General features: G+C 39.7%; 1 protein-coding gene across 1 annotated transcript in view; it reads right to left on the bottom strand.

Moving 5' to 3' along the window:
• CRYBG1 (crystallin beta-gamma domain containing 1) overlaps window positions 1–19,971 on the bottom strand; it is a 186,666-nt gene that overhangs the window by 106,633 nt on the left and 60,062 nt on the right. The window contains exon 2 of the mRNA XM_023254207.2: window positions 9,300–9,438. Within this exon, the coding sequence (XP_023109975.2) occupies window positions 9,300–9,438 (139 nt within the window). The remainder of the gene's footprint in view (window positions 1–9,299; window positions 9,439–19,971) is intronic.

Raw genomic sequence — 19,971 nt, 5'->3', positions numbered from 1 at the left:
GTGCTGACAACAGAGAGCCTAACAGGGGGCTTGAACTCACGAACTGAACCGTGAGATCATGACCTGAGCCAAAGTCAGACACTTAACCGACTAAGCCACCCAGGCACCCCTAGCATGCAACTCTTGATCTCAGGATCATGAGTTTGAGCCCCACATTGGGGGTAGAGTTTACTTTAAAAAAAAAGTGTAAATAACTTAAATGTCCATAAACAGAGATTGGTAAACTATAGAACAGTATACCCATTCATTCTATTATATATATGAAATACTCTGTAGCGATTCAGAAGAGGCATATTTATAGATAGTGACTTGGGAAGATGATCATAAAGATTGATAAACAAAAAAAAAGTCAGAGAACCGTATGCAGCATATGATCCCTTTTGGTAGGAAGAGTACAAATGGACTAACTCTGTTTATATAAATGCATAAGAAAAAATTATGAAAAGATACACACCAAACTAGTTATCTTCAAAGGTGATGCGAGAATTTAAGTCTTTATTTTGTATGTTTCAGAGTTGGAAATTTTTGTGACAAGCAAATATAATATGTAGAAGAAAAATAATAAATGCATTATCACGCTTTAAAAAAAAAACCCTGAAAACCCTGCCACAGTCAAAACCTTCTAATTTGGATTAATACAGGAAATGGACCGGCTAATATATATTTATATGTTTATTTATACATATGTAAATAACAGCACCCACAGTCATTACTTCAAAGGAAGACAACACATATACTTAGAGTGGAAAGAAAAACAAGCCACTCACATTTCCTGCTACATCCTAGTGACCACAGTACCTTCAAATGCGTGGTACCACAGATTGATACAGATAGACTGGATTTTTCCAAGGCTGGCTGTACATAGGAAATCAATCTTTTTCTTATAGATCCAGATATTTAGCTTTGGTGGGAAAACGAGTATATCATATCCTGTTGTTTATAATGCTGTACTTAGGATATTAAAGCAACATCCTCCAAGCTATAGAATGCCCCAGCTGTGAAACCTATATAGCAAAGGCAGCTCTGGCTGCACCCAATAATTCCAGGCTTTTTCAGAGACAAAGAAGTGCTCCCTATGCCACCAAGCTCTACCTTGATCTCTGTAATTCCACAGCACAAATGTAGAGAAGGTGGAGGCGTGCTGTGGAAACAGCCAATTCTCTTTCTGCTGCCCACATATGGCTTATTTATGTATATATGCATACATATATTTGGTGAGCTTTCCTGCTCTACTTTTAAAAGCCCAAATAAAAATGAAATTTGTACTAGAGCTGAAACACTGCACATTTGCAACAACATTGTTTTCTATTTATTTTTCTTTTCTTTTCTTTTCTTTTTTTTACTGTAAGTATACAGCATTTCATTCATGCAAAATGTATAGCTAATGTTCAAGCCACACGAATGCAGTCTGACCCTGGGGCCTCCTAGTTCAGTAAGGAAGGAGACTTGTAAATCAATATGGTAAGTGCTGAGTTTGGAGTACGGCCAAGGTAAATGGCAGCGCAAAGAGGAAAATAAGCAACTTTTCTGGGGCAGACATCACAAAGGAAGAGCTGTTTGAGCAGGATCTTAAAGGATGAGTAGACAAAACATGGACAGACTTTGCAGGAGTGGGGAGGAATGTTTGCAAAGGCAGTAGAGTGGCCCGCTATGCACGCTTGGGAATAGTAGCGGCCCCCTCAGATAATGTCAGGACTGGTACAGATTACAGCAAACCGAAGAATCATAAAAAAGTACACATGCATACCTCAACCATTTCAACTGAACTTTAATCACACTGTAACTTAAATCATATTTATTCATTCCTCCATCTTCGAAAGTTTCCTGAATATGCAGTATCTTCACATTCAAATTCAAAATATAAAAAAGTATACAGCAAAAAGTCTCTCTCCTGCCTGTGTCTCCTATCTGCTCATTGTCCTCTACCCCATCGCAGGTAATTATTGGTTTTCCATGTACCCTTCCATAGTTTCCTAATGCATCTACAAGCGAATACACTTATTCCAATCCTCTACCTTTTGCACAAAATGTAACATGCTACACACATTGTTCTCTATCTTTATTTTTTTTTTCTAACAGTATATCTAGACTTTTAGCTCAGTACTGATAGAACACAGAGGGACTCCTGCCATGCAGATGGTCTGAGAAAGGTGAGAGATTGAAGTTGGGTAGTAGACCTACCTGTGTGGATAGGGCAGGTCCTGGGTGAGGTGGGGTGGAATAGTGGTGAGATCTGGCTGGTGATGAAAGCAGACATTTGGGACAAGGAAGATCCAAGGGCTCAGCAGTCTCTAATCACAACACCAGATGGCACAGGCGATTGGAGGTGCAGTGCCAATCAGAAGGTGAAATGTAGCATTGGAATGGATGAATGATACTCACAAGTCTATTAAGAAAGTCACTATTGGGAAGGTCTAACCTTAGTAAATACCTCAGTCTCAGGGTGAGGGTTGGAGGTTAGACTTCAGGATTTGGAAAGTCCTACTTTTTGTACAATGATTTTAGAACTGTCCTTGGTGAGATTAGCAGCCTGGGCATCTTGAGACAAAATGAGGGAGCCCAGTGATCAATGTTCATGTAATGTGTCCTAGGCCAACCCAACAGTGGACAAGATACAATATGATGTTCCCTGGGATGGAGCTTGGTGGGGGTGGAGTGAATAAGTCTGAAGCCTCTTAAGTACTTCATATTTTGAACCTGGTCTAGTCTAAGAAATGAGGTAAGGCTAGGATTGAGCATTCAGAGAAAAATTAGTGGACCCATGTGGAGCAGCTGGAGAGAGAGAGAAAGGAGAAATAATGGGGTGGGCAGAGAAATGGGGCATCACCTCTCTAAGTGCGCAACCACCATGGAAAATGAAAGTGTTAGAAAATGTTTTTTCTTCTTTGCTACCTCCATAAATGCTTGTTGAACTGGACTGCTATACTTCTTTTTTTTCTTTTCTTTTTTTTTCAATATATGAAATTTATTGTCAAATTGGTTTCCATACAACACCCAGTGCTCATCCCAAAAGGTGCCCTCCTCAATACCCATCACCCACCCTCCCTTCCCCCCCCCCCCATCAACCCTCAGTTTGTTCTCAGTTTTTAAGAGTCTCTTATGCTTTGGCTCTCTCCCACTCTAACCTCTTTTTTTTTTTTTCCTTCCCCTCCCCCATGAGTTTCTGTTAAGTTTCTCAGGATCCACATAAGAGTGAAAACATATGGTATCTGTCTTTCTCTGTATGGCTTATTTCACTTAGCTTCACACTCTCCAGTTCCATCCACGTTGCTACAAAGGGCCATATTTCGTTCTTTCTCATTGCCATGTAGTATTCCATTGTGTATATAAACCACAATTTCTTTATCCATTCATCAGTTGATGGACATTTAGGCTCTTTCCATAATTTGGCTATTGTTGAGAGTGCTGCTATAAACATTGGGGTACAAGTGGCCCTATACATCAGTACTCCTGTATCCCTTGGGTAAATTCCTAGCAGTGCTATTGCTGGGTCATAGGGTAGGTCTATTTTTAATTTTCTGAGGAACCTCCACACTGTTTTCCAGAGTGGCTGCACCAATTTGCATTCCCACCAACAGTGCAAGAGGGTTTCCGTTTCTCCACATCCTCTCCAGCATCTATAGTCTCCTGATTTGTTCATTTTGGCCACTCTGACTGGTGTGAGGTGATATCTGAGTGTGGTTTTGATTTGTATTTCCCTGATAAGGAGCGACGTTGAGCATCTTTTCATGTGCCTGTTGGCCATCCGGATGTCTTCTTTAGAGAAGTGTCTATTCATGTTTTCTGCCCATTTCTTCACTGGGTTATTTGTTTTTCGGGTGTGGAGTTTGGTGAGCTCTTTATAGATTTTGGATACTAGCCCTTTGTCCGATATGTCATTTGCAAATATCTTTTCCCATTCCGTCGGTTGCCTTTTAGTTTTGTTGGTTGTTTCCTTTGCTGTGGACTGCTATACTTCTTGACTAAACTAGAATAACCAGGCTGGAAACTAGAAAATGTTCCACCTTTATTTTTTTTTTAATTTTTTTTAATGTTTATTTATTTTTGACAGAGAGAGAGAGAGAGAGAGAGAGAGCATGAGTGGGGGAGGGAAAGAGAGAGAGGGAGACAGAATCTGAAGCAGGCTCCAGGCTCTGAGCTGTCAGCACAGAGCCCGACACGGGGCTCGAACTCACAGACTGAGAGATCATGACCTGAGACGCAGTCGGATGCTCAACCGACTGAGCCACCCAGGAGCCCCTGTACCACCTTTAATTAGAAGATGAATTAGGCAATAAAAAAGCTGTCAAAAGTGATTATGGTAGAACCATTTCTGAGAGAGTCGAGACTAGAGCAGACACCTGTCTGTTTTAATGACTTGAGAGCATCCCAATCTCAAGAGTGAGATTAGAGAGTCACAGATATTTTCTGAATGATGGGGCAGAGAAACACTGACAAGAAGCAAAATCTGTACACGTGACTTCTGAAGGCACAACACTGATGTGGCAAAATTTTTTCTCCTCTATAGATCATAGTTACCTTTTGTTTTGGAAGGGGGCAGGGGCTGATTTTTTCTTTTAAAAAATATACGTGTACACATACTTACGGACAGTATGGTATGCACAGCGGCTTTATCCAGGTCATCAAGAATGAAAGAATCCAAATGGTTAAAGCAAAAGAGTTTTTTGCTTGAATTAATCAAATAATTGCTATACCTGTTTATTCCATTTTGCTTGTTTGAACTAGGCTCTAGAATGATTAAAATTTTACTCATAATCACTATAGTCACATACAATCTTCTAGGTCAAAATAAGTGACTATAATTGAAGACAAATATTTTTTATACTAGAAATCATAGAAATTCTCATTAAGGTAATTGCCTTCTTTGAAGATGCTGATTTAAAAATTTTTTAAAGTTTATTTATTTATTTTGAGAGAGAGAGTAAGCATGAGCCGGGGGTGGGGGGCAGAGAGAGGGAGAGAGAGAATCAGAAGAAGGCTCTGTGTACTGTCAGTACAGAGCCCTTCGTGGGCCTTGATCCTATGAGCCATGAGATCATGACCTGAGCTGAAATCAAGATTCGGATGCTCAACCGACTGAGCCACCCAGGTGCCCCTGATGAGGCTGATTTTAATTAAACAATGCATTGCTCAGTCTTCTTGTTCTATTCTTTTTTAAAGAAATGTTTTCATTAATAAAGGGTGTTCCTTCATGTCCTAGAAATACCTCCATGTAGTGGAATTAAGACATTTTGACTTACAAAATGAAGTAAGCAGACAATATAACATAATAAATATAAGTACATTAATATAACAGAACACAATAATCTATACTGTTAATCTCCTTACATGCAAAGAATGAATTATTCAACACGATTGTCATATATATATATATATATATATATATATATGTATATATATATATATAATATATGTTTTCATTTAGTGATGCCACTTCCTTATGCTTTTCTCTAATATGAAAAAATGGTCTGCTAGAAATATAAACATTTTACATAGACATATCTTCTGCTTTAAAATGGACTAAAGATTTTATGCAGCCATTTAAAGGAAAGATAGTTTTGTACAAATAAATATAAAATCCCTGGTGATTTTTCTCATCTCAGATTTAAATTCTAGTAATATTCTATCTTGATTTTTGTTGCGCTTTTTCCCCTACTTAATGTATATATGCATTTGAGAGGCAATACCATCCTTGTAATTATAAATCCGTATTTCTGTTTACATAAGCAGGTACAGTAAATGTCTTCTTATTTCAATTGAAGGATTCAATATAGCATTATCAGCTTTAAGGAATGTCTTAGGAATTTTAATAGCATTTAAAATAAAGAAATACAATAACAAATTGTACAGAACAAATATAGAGAATGAATACATTCTGGTTGAGTGGGGAAAGGAAAATTGCTTAACTTTAATGCAAATAAAAATGTAAACACTCATCTGAATAAATAGATATAACCAAGAGGGTTGGATCAACCCAGGAATCTTAAGAAGAATTTATGGCTTTCTGCTTGGGAAAGATGCCAAAGGTGGTCCTGATGCACCAGCCTAGTAAATCTGCTGATCCTGAAAGGAAGTGACAAGGCTCACTGCAGAGCAGACTAAGAGAAGGGTACTTTGGAAAGCATGGGAAGTGCCCTAGCACACAGGCACTCACAGTAGGTATAAACCACCCAGAATCTAAGTTGAGTTAACTTCTGTTTCCCAATGATACTGGCCAGGCCACTGTGGGGAGATGTCTTGTCCTTTTGAGAATGGTCCACTTACTCCTCTCAGCCAGGATCTCAAGAGACAAAGTTGAGAACACATTAGCAGGAAAAATAAAGTCTGCTCCACTGCTTTTCTCTTTCTCCAGGGCTGGTAGAATACGCAGATGAGAAAGATCAAGATAGCCAGAGCTCAGAAAGAGCAAAGAATAAGAAAAGAGGGATGGTGGATGGGGAGAAGAAAGGAAAGGGGCAGAGAGACAAAGACAATAGAAAGACCCAGAAGCAGACCTCAGAGCCAGTCCTTCCTACTATGGGTATTTGGCCATTCTGAGGGGGAAGGTGAGGTACAAGTAGAGAATACAGGTGGTGCTTGGCTGACTCCATCCCGGGTGATGCTAGGAGACAGTATAGCCAGAATGACAGTCTGCTGCCGCTTGCTTCCTTCCCCAGCTTCTTGCCCTTCTTCTATCTGTTCTGCCTCCCTCCTACACTGGGTTCCCAGTTCACCTGTTTCTGGCTGCAAGCCTCCTTGCCGATGGGTCTCCTACCCCCTGCCTGCCCTCGCAGTACTGAACTCTCTTGGGTTGGCCTTGGGGCCTCTCTGTGAGGGCTGCCCAGTACCCAGAGCTCCTTGACTGCAGCCTGGGAGAGCAAGCAAGGCTTGAGAAACCATGTCCAGATGGCATATCAGTGCTGGGAAGCAGACAGGACTGCTGTTGGGCTGCAAACCAAGGGAGAAGGGCACTCCCCACATACCCTCCTTGGCCATTCCTCTTGGAGGATTTGTTTTGTGCCCCAGCTCTGAATGCTGCCACCAATTGTTTCCTGGACTTGAGTAAACCTACAGAGTTACTTTTATTTTAAGTTATTAAAAAAAATTTGTTTTAACATTTATTTATTATTGAGAGACAGAGAGACAGAGCATGAGCAGGGGAGGGGCAGAGAGAGGAGGAGACACAGAATCCAAATCAGGCTCCAGGTTCCAAGCTCTCAGCACAGAGCCCGACGTGGGGCTCGAACTCACAAACTGTGAGATCACGACCTGAGCCGAAGTCAGACGCTCAACTGACTGAGCCACCCAGGCGCCCCACTTTTATTTTAAGTTATTAAAGGACAAATGTAGGAAACAACTTGAAACTCTAGCTAGCTCTAGTCCTCTAGCTAGGACCTAGTGACTAGATTTATCAGGCTTTGTTTACAGTTATACACTATTTTTCATAAAGAAAAACTAAATGTAAAACCAATTTGAATATAAGTATAAATTACGTGAACTAGGTTTTTTAATTTTTTAATTTAAATTTGATTTTTTATTTTAACATTTTATCAAAGTTAATTTTATATTTCTGGTACTCTGATTGATATTACGCTGTTTTGAGTTAGAAACCTTCCCTACTGAATTTCCCTACCTATTTTTATCATGTTCTAATAAAATATAAAATAAGAACAATCTTTTTTTTTTAAATTTTTTTAACGTTTATTCATTTTTGAGAGACAGAGAGAGACAGAGCATGAGCAGGGAAGGGGCAGAGAAAGAGAAGACACAGAATCTGAAGCAGGCTCCAGGCTCTGAGCTGTCAGCACAGAGCCCGATGCAGGGCTCGAACTCATGAACTGTGCGATCATGACCTGAGCCGAAGTCAGATGCTCAACTGACTGAGCCACCCAGGCGCCTCAGAACTAACAATCTTATGTCCCCCCCCCCTTTTTTTTTTTAGTGCTTTCCATTACTAAGTAATTAAAAAATTGCATTCTAGATACATTTTTTAAGTTTATTTATTTATTTTGAGAGGGAGATAGAGAGCACACAAGGGAGGAGCAGAGAAAGAGAGACAGAGAGAGAGAGAATCCCAAGCAGGCCCACATGGTCAGCATGGAGGCCGACACAGGGCTTGAACCCACAAACAGTGAGATCCTGACCTGAGCTGAAGCCAAGAGTTGGACACTCAACCAACAGAGCCACCCAGGCACCCCTAAATTTTTTATTCCAAACTGTGGTAAAATACACATAAGATAACATTTACTGTCTTAATCATTTTAAGTACACAGTTCAGTAGCGTTATGTATATTCATATTGTTGTACACCCAATCTCTAAAGCTTTTCATCTTGCACTAATTATTAATTTTTAGGACATAGCATTACTAAAGCCAATTTCTTTTTGGTGGGGGGAGGGTTTCTTTCATGACACAATATGGCAACCCTCACTGATCTCATAGTAGTAGGTTGTAACAAGAAGTGTGCTTTCCAACCTTAAAAGCATGGCAGCTAAACCAGCTCTCACACTATGAGTAAAGACATTATTGAACTTTCCTACTGCAGACAGGTACGTGAGTAATATCATTTTATGAGTGAATGAATGTGTTTAACATGCATATGCTTCTCTGTCTCCCACTTTGGGGAAAGCTCTTTTTCTAAGGCAATACAATTGAGTCAGAACTTTCTGTGCAAACATTTAGATATTAAGAAGTGATTGCTGATTTAATGATAATAACTCTAATATTGTTGCAGTAGGAAGTAGAATAAATGCTTTTTATGGGAATTCCAAATATTGATGTTCTACTTCTTTGTATCCCTTTGAGTTAAATCAATCTGTGTAAAAAGAAAAAAGGCAGGCAAAAGGCATCTATGGCAATGAGGAAGGACATCTGAAGCTAGCACAGAGCAAAGATTCACACTCATCAATAAATAATGAGGCTCATTATTTATTATCATGGTGCTTTGATATGTAATGCCCTTTCTATAATTCATATTCTTTTTAAGTATGTGGTTTTCAATCAGACAGGGGCTATTTCACCATTTTTTAAAATGTTTATTTATTCTGAGAGACAGAGAACAGGGGAGGGGCAGAGAGAAAAAGAAAGAGAGAGAGAGAGAGAGAGAGAGAGAGAGAGAGAGAGAGAGTCCCAAGTACGCTCCATGCTCTCAGCACAAAGCCCGACGCAGGGCTGTCTCATGAACTGTGAGTTCATGATCTGAACCAAAATCAAGAGTTGGATGCTTAACCAACTGAGCCACCCAGGCACCCCTATTTTACCATGTTTTAACTCATGGAAGTGTTTGTTGGTGGGAGCCAAATATTGGAAATGAAGCATTACCTTTTTAAACATTCCAGGTTCCATAGGTAAAGGACCAGGCACCTCACTGGTGACGTGAAGGAACTGGGATTCTCCATGGTGCAATGCAACTCTCTGGCACTCTGGAGCCACATGGCCTCCGTCCACTACCTCCAAAGCTCTGGAAAGAATGAATACATAGTTATGTCAATAACCTGTCAAGAACTCTGGAAACTCAAGAAACCCAAAGGCACATCTCTGTCTCTACATTTCCAATTAGCCAAAATAAGGAATTATTCTTCAAAACCTACACAAGATTGTAGATAATTGGTACTCTCATATACATTCAGCAATAAACCTTGATGACTTCACCATGTGGCCAACAGAACTCTTGTAAACCCTATGCAGAAACAACTTAGAGCTAGATAGTAGGTAAATAGTAGTTATAGACAGGTTTAGGCATAAAAGCAACCCAATTTCACTTTATGATTTCTTGGTGCTCTGCTATCAATGCTTTTAAGAAAAGAAAGCAAGAAATTTTTAAATTTTCTGAACATTGGAAACAAAGTAGGAACTGAATCCGTTAGGAGAGGGATCTAGACAATGCCAAGGAAAGGGAATCATTCCCAGGATTTTATTAGACTTAAAAGAAATGGAAACAAATGAAGGCAGAGTGTTCTGGAAAACTCTGGTGGTTGCCTACCCAAACCATTTCCTTTATCCAAACACCCAGACAACCTCCCACCAACACACACACATGTACTTTTTCTTTGCTAATAACCCTGATTTTGTTCAGATATCCATCCTCCATGTGCCTCAAAGAAAGCCACTTCTGGCTCAGTAGTCAAATATGATTGGTCTGATCCTGGTGTCCCATTCCCCTCACCAGTAACTGTTTTAGGTATATACCCACACATATCTCTGTTGCTGATATTACCCCATTGATTTATGTCTCTCTGACCCTCTAAACAGATTGCACTTTGCCTGACTTAATCTGGTGCAAGCCTGGCCAATGAGATGTAAGGGAGTCTGCTGAAAGAATCAGTCAAAGGTCTTTCTCTGAAGAACGAAATATGGCCCTTTGTAGCAACGTGGATGGAACTGGAGAGTGTGATGCTAAGTGAAATAAGCCATACAGAGAAAGACAGATACCATATGTTTTCACTCTTATGTGGATCCTGAGAAACTTAACAGAAACCCATGGAGGAGGGGAAGGAAAAAAAAAAAAAAAAGAGGTTAGAGTGGGAGAGAGCCAAAGCATAAGAGACTCTTAAAAACTGAGAACAAACTGAGGGTTGATGGGGGGTGGGGAGGAGGGGAGGGTGGGTGATGGGTATTGAGGAGGGCACCTTTTGGGATGAGCACTGGGTGTTGTATGGAAACCAATTTGACAATAAATTTCATATATTGAAAAAAAAAATGTCTTTCTCTGAAAAGAAGGTTTACAGAAAAAAATAGCTCTTCTTCCCTGCAGACCAGTGTCATGCCTGCACATGATGAATGTGACAGCCACTTTAGGACCATGAGTGGCATTAGCCTATGGAGAATAGATGGAGGAGAAAGCGGGACAAAAATATAAGAGCTTGAGTCTTCAAATATATTGCTGAGCAACTGAATTAACCAATCTTAGACCTGCCCTGGCTCTAGAGTTCTTGTTATGGTACATAATAAAATCTCTATCCTTTAAGCCATTTTGAGTTAGGTGCTCTCTATTATCTGCAATTGAGCATCCTAAGTGATACAAGGGTTGATATATTTCTTAACCGTATTATTAAGACTAGATAGGGGCGCCTGGGTGGCGCAGTCGGTTAAGCGTCCGACTTCAGCCAGGTCACGATCTCGCGGTCCGTGAGTTTGAGCCCCGCATCAGGCTCTGGGCTGATGGCTCGGAGCCTGGAGCCTCTTTCCGATTCTGTGTCTCCCTCTCTCTCTGCCCCTCCCCCGTTCATGCTCTGTCTCTCTCTGTCTCAAAAATAAATAAACGTTAAAAAAAATTTTTTTTAAATAAAAAAAAAAGACTAGATAAAGATCCTGGAGCAGGATAAGGGCTTTGCTTGAAGAATGCTAATGAAGGGAAATCCAAGGCTTTAATAATTCACAGGAGAAATCGAAGGTAGGTCTAGTTTCTCAATCTCTGGAAGAAGGGGAGGCTATTACAGATAGTCCAGGGAAGGTGGTTGTTTCACCCGTATTTCTGAAACATGAAATGCTGAGTGTTTGTAGCACAGCCAATAACCCCCAACCTTCCTTTGAGGGGAGGAGGATGAGGATGTATTGGCTGACTTCTCTTTCCTCCTGACCCAAATACAGGCAGTATGGCTGTGCACCTGATCACAGGTGCCATTATTTCAAACTTGGCTCCAGGACTCGGTTGGGAGATAAAGAAGGCCACAGGATGTGTGGGCTGGGAGGGCTTCACAAGCAGAGCTCAACTTCAGGACAGCTTCTCACCTAACCCCAGATGCTCAGGCTACCCCACAAGCATTTCTAGTTCCTCTCAAGAGTGTCAGACACAGACCTTGTACTCATAGGAAATTTGTTGTACAAGTGTGTCTGCTGAAACGAATCTTCACGATATAGTACACAGAAATAGTAGACTTAGAATCATGCCAGAAGGTTCCTAAGACCTTTTTTCATTTTTATTTTTTTTAATGTTTTTATTTATGCTTTGAGAGAGAGAGCATGTGTGGCATGCACAAGTGGGGGAGGGGCAGGGAGCAAGGGAGACACAGAATCCGAAGCAGGCTCTAGGCTCTGAGCGGTCAGCGCAGAGCCTGATGCGGGGCTCGAACCCACAAACTGTGAGATCACGACCTGAGCTGAAGTCTGATGCTTAACTGACTGAGCCACCCAGGTGCCCTCCAATGGTAACTTCTTAACAGCATCTAGCATTCATTCTTTCAGCAAGCATTTGTACATCTCTTGCTTTGTGTCACGTGTCAAAGTGCATAAGATGAACAAAGTGACATTCTGCCCTCAAGGATATTAAGACCTGGTAGACAAGATGCTCATTAAAGGGGCACTATTAATTCTAAATAATAGTTGCATATGGAGCTAGATGCAGATAAATTTCCCTAACCTAAAAGCCAACCTTAGTAAGTGTTTGCAACACAAAAGGTCAATCGGAAAGGTTATTTTTTTTCTTTCCTAAAGGGTAAATTTTAGTTTAACTCCTGAGTAGGCTATGGCTAGTCATAGGAAAGGCTAAGCTTGGCTCTTTGGTGAGAAATTTAAGATTTGTAAATGAAGTACAATTTTCTTTGTGAATAGTCACTACTGGTCTCTTATTAAGGACAACATCTCTTGGGTTAAAAAAAAATCATAAGACAAAATAAAATAAAATCCCCTAAACACTGTCATACCGGTCTGGAGGTTTAGCAGAAAATAATTTATTACTTTGCTAATTATAATCTGTACTTTCCTTATTTTAGCTAAGATATGTTGCCAGAAATTAAAGAGTTTCAGTGTTAAGTCTTTCATTTTACTGAGACTCATAAATAAGTGGAATATGTGCCAGCTCATCCAGTTACTCTCTCTGTTTCCTTTTTATTTGGCTTGGTTTTAAAAACCAGAGTGCCCTTTTCCCTGGAGATTAAGTTGGTATAAAATTAATAATGGCAAGACTGTCTACCCTTTCCTACGTTAAAAACCACATGGCTATTTCCAGACAAATCCAAGCTTTGTGAGGCTTGAAGCTTATATAATTTGAGAGACCCTCTTTAAGAGAAAGGTAACAAGGCATCTTACTTTTTCAAAATTTATAACATTAGGGCCTCTCCTGAAGCCTTGGGAGTGGCCCATGAAGTGTAAGTCTCATTCGCTTCCTAGAACTCTGCTTCATGTTTTCCTAATTTCGTCTACTCCATCAAGTTGTTGCTCAAGCATTTTAATACATGTATCCCAATAAAAAGCAAGTTAAATGAGTTTCTTTATCTAATAATTCTTGCTTCAAAGGTAATGTACATGAAAAATAATAAAATGTGACACAAAACTAAAGGTTTAGGTTTAACTACAGGGTATAAGTTGATGCTGTACTGCCATCTATTGTCTACGCAAAGAATTCTTATTGTGTTCTGGTAGGCCTTGGAGCCATGATTTCAAAGTTACTGAAGGGATTTCCAGCTGCACTGAATTATTTCCTCATGAGAGTTTAAAACACCAGATATTAGAATCATTCTTCTGAATCAAGGCTGTGGTTGTATGGCTACATAAGTTTTCTGGCCATGAACAAAGAGAGAAAACTTTTAATTCATGAATAAGCTAATAGTATGTGTAGTTTTTTGGGTTTTTTGTTTTTGTTTGTTGTTGTTGTTTTGTTTTTGTTTTTTTGCTGCAATTGCTAAATGGTAGAGAGCTACCATTTCCTGAGCAACTCAGATTACGGACACATACCACCAGATCATTCTAGACTTGAAAAGGCCCTAAAGATTACCCGGTGCAGTCCCTCATTGAAGATTTGAAGAGACAGTGGCTCTGAGAAACCATGAGGCTGACAGAACTGTGGGCCTGCTGATTACCCATGTGCATGGAACCGGAAGTCTGACTTCTATGCCAAGGCTCACAAAGAGGCAAATGACAGTGTCAGCATAAGGCTATGTAAATCTGTCCTATCTCCAAAACAAACAGACAAACGTATATATTTACCTTGGAAACGGAGTGTTTTAAATTTACAGAATGGGTTTTTCTTTCGGAAGCAATGTTGTATGCAGACTTCTATTTTTCTCAGCTGAATAGGAGATGAAATATAGCTATGGCATACACTCAGATTTCAAGTCATACCAGGCTAGCGATTGGCTATGTGACCTTGGCTAGTTACTTGACTTCTCTAAGCCTCTGCTTCCTCATCTGCAAAATGGGCATAATAACCAGACTGTCATGAGAATTCAATCAGCTAATGCTCATAAAAATTAGCTACTGCTCATTAGCTTAGTACTGGCACATACTAGGTGCTCAGTAAGTACCAGTTATTTTAATCATGCATATGAATGCCAGTTAACATTTCCTGCATAATACCTCACTGGGTATCATATGGATGTTACGTTGGAGCTAGCATATTTATCAGTCTCAACTGTGTAATGATATAGAAACAAGAATGGCAAAAATGGGAGTACATAACCCACTTGACTCCCAGTTCAGAGATTAATCTCAAATTCTCTGCAGATGAGTTTCATGATCACAAAATCCCCAGCTGGATGGAGAAATAAATATAATTTTCTATGTTCATTCAAGTTTTAAAAATCCAAAACATCCTCAGAGTGTTAGCAATCCAAAGAATACTCCAACATTAATGTAGGTATTGAGCTCAGCAAATGGTTAATAGCTTTTAATGCGGAAACTCTGCCATCTACTGGTTGCACAAGAGCAGTCTTCTCTCTCTCTCTCTCTCTCTCTCTCTCTCTCTCTCTCTCTCTCTCTCTCTTTTAATAAAAAGTAACATTTTAGTCCAATCAGCCTTTACCCCCCTGGGCCCCTCAATGTTTTAAATGGCAGCTTGAAAGCTTGGGGTCATCTACCAATATGCTGTGTGGGGCAGAATGTCCAAGTTCCCCTCCTATCTGACGACTGGGATGCAGATCATCTCTCCAACAAAGGCTGGGGACCTTTGCCATAATAATTTCATTTTGTGAAATCTAGACTTTGGATACTACAGGGTATGTGAAATTTAACCAAGCTATCTCAGAACCAATAATATGTACATTTTGGTCATTTGGAATCACTCTCCATGATTAATAAACTATGAAGCCACCCAGAACCAGGCTGGGCTCAGCAAGGTTTAGCTTTATTGTTGATGTTTCCAGAGGAAGGAAATATCTCATTCTGGGCAAGAGCCAAGAGGACAGGGGACTAAAAAAACCTGGGGGAACAACTGTCCCAAACCCTAGGAGAACTGAGGAACTGAGGTCTGTGTCTCAAGGAAGGGCTCAGGTTCATTAGGAGACTCATGTTTCATGCATGATTGCACATGCTCTCATTTAGAGGAGCTGAAGATCATGGTATTTTTTTCAACTTCTCTTTATGACATTCAAGTTGGACAAGTTTAGTTGTTAAAATATGAAAGAAGTTTTCTTGATTGCTGGTATTTTCCTTCTAAGGCTACCTGAGTTCCTATAATCTAATGGCAGAGAAGAGCAAATGTAGCTTTTCTTTTGAAGGCATATATAATCCCCAAAGAAAGACTGTCTAATGACCTTCCTAAGCTTATAAATAACAAATGAATAATGCAAGAGAGAGTTTTTAAAATTGCTATCCTTTGCAACACAAAACAAAGCTAGTGGTGATTATATTACCACGGGGAAGGCAAGGAGCAGGAAGCCTGGCAGAATATGATTATATGTTACAAGTGTAGAAAACCAACGCTAAATCATCAGAGGCAACACTGGGGAGTCATCCCTGGGCTCTCCTCTCCCATCACCCCATCTCTGATTACTGGTCAAGGGGCCCTTTGTCACCACACCTGACTTGCTTTGAGAGACACTAAAGACACAAGCACGTAAGAGCCTCTGTTGGATGTACTGCAGGGAAGCTGAGAAGGGTGTTAGCCAACATCCTACTTAATAGTTTCTCTATGGGGCCTGAAAGGAGAAATTTCTCTCATTCTTAAATGCCAAAATACCTTTTCTTTTCCTTGCTTGCTGCCTTTCAGACAATGTAGACTGTGCACCTGATCATGAGTCAATTTTAGTAATGATATAGAACTTTATGAATGTACACTTCTGTAAAGTAATGATCTCTCAGGTCTCATCACACTATTATTCCTTTAGTTTTCTCATCTTCACCTACTTACATCGCTAATTGGATAGAAACTACCACAAATCCCTTGGAGGAGGAAGTGGTGGGGTATAAATATATGAAACGTGTTGCTTCCACGTCACCAGAATGACAGCCATCTACCCTTGTCCATTCAATTGACCATTCATTATCCTAGTCCCCAACTTCATTATCTCTTCAATTTAGAAAGTTTTCTAGTTATCTTCTGCTACCTTCTCTCCTGTATCCCCTACCCTGCTCTAATACTATATAGATTGATCTTTCCGATGTATTCTCTTATTTCAAAACTATTAGATGGGTCAGCACTATGTTCACAATAGCCCCATATTCAAGCTCTTCCATCTTCTGGATGCAGTCCATCTTTCCAAACATAGCTCCCTTACACACCCTACATTACAGGCAGTTTTGCTATCTTGTAGTTTCATTATAATCATCGATGCCTCTCTCACAGAGTAAGTTCTTTTATCTCAGAGAGTAAGTTCCTCATGGAGTTCAAGTGTCTGGTTCTCTCTGTTTCTGCCATGGCATATAACCACATCTGTCACATCACAGATGTTCAGCTAGGGTTTACTGGGTGAGTCAATACGAAGCCCCTTCTGCAAAGATGGTTTGACTCATAACTACAGCAGCTGCTTGCAGAGCCTGTGCTGTCGTGACTATTGCAAATAATGTCTGTATAAAGCTTTGGTTCAAAAGCACCTCTTCCTAACCACAATAGTTGCAGCTAGGCTGGTCCATCTGTTGTTATTTTCCAGAAGTCTATGGTGATGTCACACACTTTGAAGTTGACTTTATAGCACCTTTATATGTATCATCTGCTTCCTTTATTTACCTTCGCCCCACCTAGCTCAATAGTCCAAAATGACTCTGGTGCCAACTACAATTAGTAAGAGTCTAGGAAACTCTAGGGTCCCTAAAGAACCTGGCACCAAACTTGTCTGATTTCGTTAGTCCTCCCAGGCATTCAGAGAAAATTATCTTTACCAATCTTGAGCTTTGATAATGCTTACATTGCTACAAGCATTATTACTTTATAGCAACTTTAGAAGCAAAAAGTTTCAAAATAATTGCATAATTGTTCCTTGTATCAAAAGTTTTTACCATTTACTGTATTTCCTGAACTCACAAATAATCTCCTTTTCCTACAAATCAAGTACTCTCAAAATTCTCACAGCCATAATTCCAAGATTTAAAGGCTCTACTCAATAGATTCTTACTATACAGTGTTCTATACATCTTATAAACCTAGAAGTGAGGACTTAGTCTTTGAATATTACTTATGAGACATATTAAACATCCTCACACAAAATATGGTGCTTCTAGTAAAAGCCCTTTGATGATAATATGAAACTAAAGAGATTATTTTATTTTATTTAAAAAAATTTTTTTTAATGTTTATTTTTGACAGAGAAAGAGAGACAAAGCATGAGTGGGGAGGGGCAGAGAGAGAGGGAGACACAGAATCCAAAGCAGGTTCCAGGCTCTGAGCTGTCAGCACAGAGCCCAACGCAGGGCTCGAACTCATGGACTGTGAGATCATGGCCTGAGCCGAAGTCAGACGCTCAACTGACTGAGCCACCCAGACGCCCCTAAAGAGATTATTTTAAAATATGAGAATGAGTTTCTTTCTTTCTTTCTTTTTCTTTCACTTTTTCAAGATAATTCTTATGGATGTTAGTTTTTACATTAGTTTCCAATTTCAACTGTCAATTTCATCACGTTTGATTTACTCAATTTCCAAATACCTGGCAGTTATTCAATGATTAATACAAAATGATTGGTAATTAGTACATAATTGTCTGAATTACATCTTTGGCTTCCCCCATCCATCTGTACCAGTCATGTAAACTCTATAAGAGACCAAAGTTGCTCAAGGGCCTCCTAAATCCGTCCTTTGGTAGTGACTAGAATTGTCATCATTTATTTAATGATGAGTTCAATCAGTGTCTTTAACTTGTGCTAATGTTACAAAAGAAAACTCTAATTAAAAATCATTTCTGGGGTGCCTGCGTGGCTCAGTTGGTTAGGCGTCCGTCTTTTGACTTTGGCTCAGGTCATGATCTCATAGTTCATGAGTTGGAGCCCCATGTTGGGCTCTGTGCTGGTGGTGCAGAGCCTGCTTAGGACTCTCTCTCCTCTCCTTCTCTCTCTGCACCTCCCCTACTCACTCTCTCTCTCTCTCAAAATAAATAAGTAAACTTAAAAAATCATTTCTGGGGCATCTGGGTGGCTCAGCAGGTTAAGCTGGGGCATCTGGGTGGCTCAGGTCATGATTTCACACTCGTAAGATCGAGCCTTACGTCAGGCTCCACACTGGGCATGAAGCCTGCTCAATATTCTCTCTCTGCGTCTCCCCCCAAAAATCATTTCTAACAAGAAGTAATAATGCAAAACATATTACAGACACATCAGGAATATGGATTTGCTGACTGAAGACAATGACAAGCCGAATCTGAGAATAGACTTATATTTCTACTCTTGGTTCCCATGAACTGAAATCCTCTAAGGTGTATGAGGCAAAAAGAGGTCATCACTACTCTCCATCTAGTTTGATAAAGTAATCCTTATAGAGATGCTAGCAACAAACTCCAAATTCCCCACGAAGGGTACTCCACTGCCACTCCAAGCCCTTTCTTCCCTCAGTTGTGGTCAGAGAGATTTGTCTGCTCTTCCCTTAGGCACAACTTGTTTCATGATTTATTCTTTGCTTGGTTTTCCTATTAATTCTTTCCCCTGACTTCCTTGCAATCTCTGGCTATCAAATTCTATTAAGTCTAATTTCAAAATTCATTTATTCCACAACACCACTGATTGTAATGAATCTTGTGTTTCTTTCCCCCTTAGGTATCCACTTTATACTAAAGGAAATCCCAACTAACCAAAGAGCTGTGTTCCAAAAATTTTTTTTAAGGTAACTGCCTTTTATCCAGTAAGTACAATATTATAAATGATGGTAAGATTTCCGGATAAGCTACATGAAAACCTGATTTCAGGTAGCTAAAATAGTACACTATAGCAAAAAAAAATAAAACAAAACAAAACCCCAAAAACAAAAACAAAACCAAGAAAGTAATAAAACAGCCTTAGAAATAGTATTTCTTTTTCTCAACGACAGATTATTTTCTTTTTGGAATAGGGATTACTGAGAAAAAGCATATTCAATTAAGAAGGGATAATGGTCAGATCATTTTTCAGAGATTATAAAGTGACTTTATAGGGCTTTTATTGTTACCAGATCTAGATTACTATTGTTTCACAGCAAAACTTACGGTTTTCTCTTCTCTACAAATGTATCACTAGCTTTTGCTCTTGGGCCTTACATCCACCAACTACATGATCATGATTCACAACAGAATGGAAAGTGACACAAAGAATAGAAAGAAAAAAAGGAAGGAAAGGAAGTGAAGGAGAAGGGGGAGATTTTCTTTGGCTAAGAGTGGAAAGGAAGAGGAAGAGAGGAAAGTATTGCAAATAACGTGAGGATAATATGCTCAGGAGGAAAGAAAATTCCCACATGTGGAAGTAACGTAGCTGAAAAGAAACAAGAGAAGGCAGAAGAGGCGGCACAGCATATGTAAAATATGCAGAGTTCTCGAAGGGAAACAACACTGGCCCCACACTTCCCTAGGCTGAGTGCCGAGGTGCCGGACAGGCCTTTGTGCACAACTGCTCTCAATACATAAAGGACTAAAGGACATGCAAAAATCAGGTGAGTGACAGTAGCTGGTTGTGAACTTTCAGGCTGAATGTTAGGAAGTAACATTTTTATAGGTCAAAACCAGTCAAATAAGGTTCAACCTAGCATTATTTGTTAAGTGTTCATATGAGGTGAACATACATCTTTTCCTCAATTCAGTTTTGGGCTTTTTAGGAGTTAAAAACCATATTGTCTTCTATCCCTATAATCTGTACTCAGTGGGTATAAAATAAATGATTTTTTTTTTGA

The sequence above is a fragment of the Felis catus genome, chromosome B2, assembly GCF_018350175.1.
Source record: "Felis catus isolate Fca126 chromosome B2, F.catus_Fca126_mat1.0, whole genome shotgun sequence".
NCBI classification, from domain to species: Eukaryota; Metazoa; Chordata; class Mammalia; order Carnivora; family Felidae; genus Felis; species Felis catus.
Note: the sequence above shows the minus strand (reverse complement) of the source record. Positions and strands in the feature narration are given on the sequence as shown.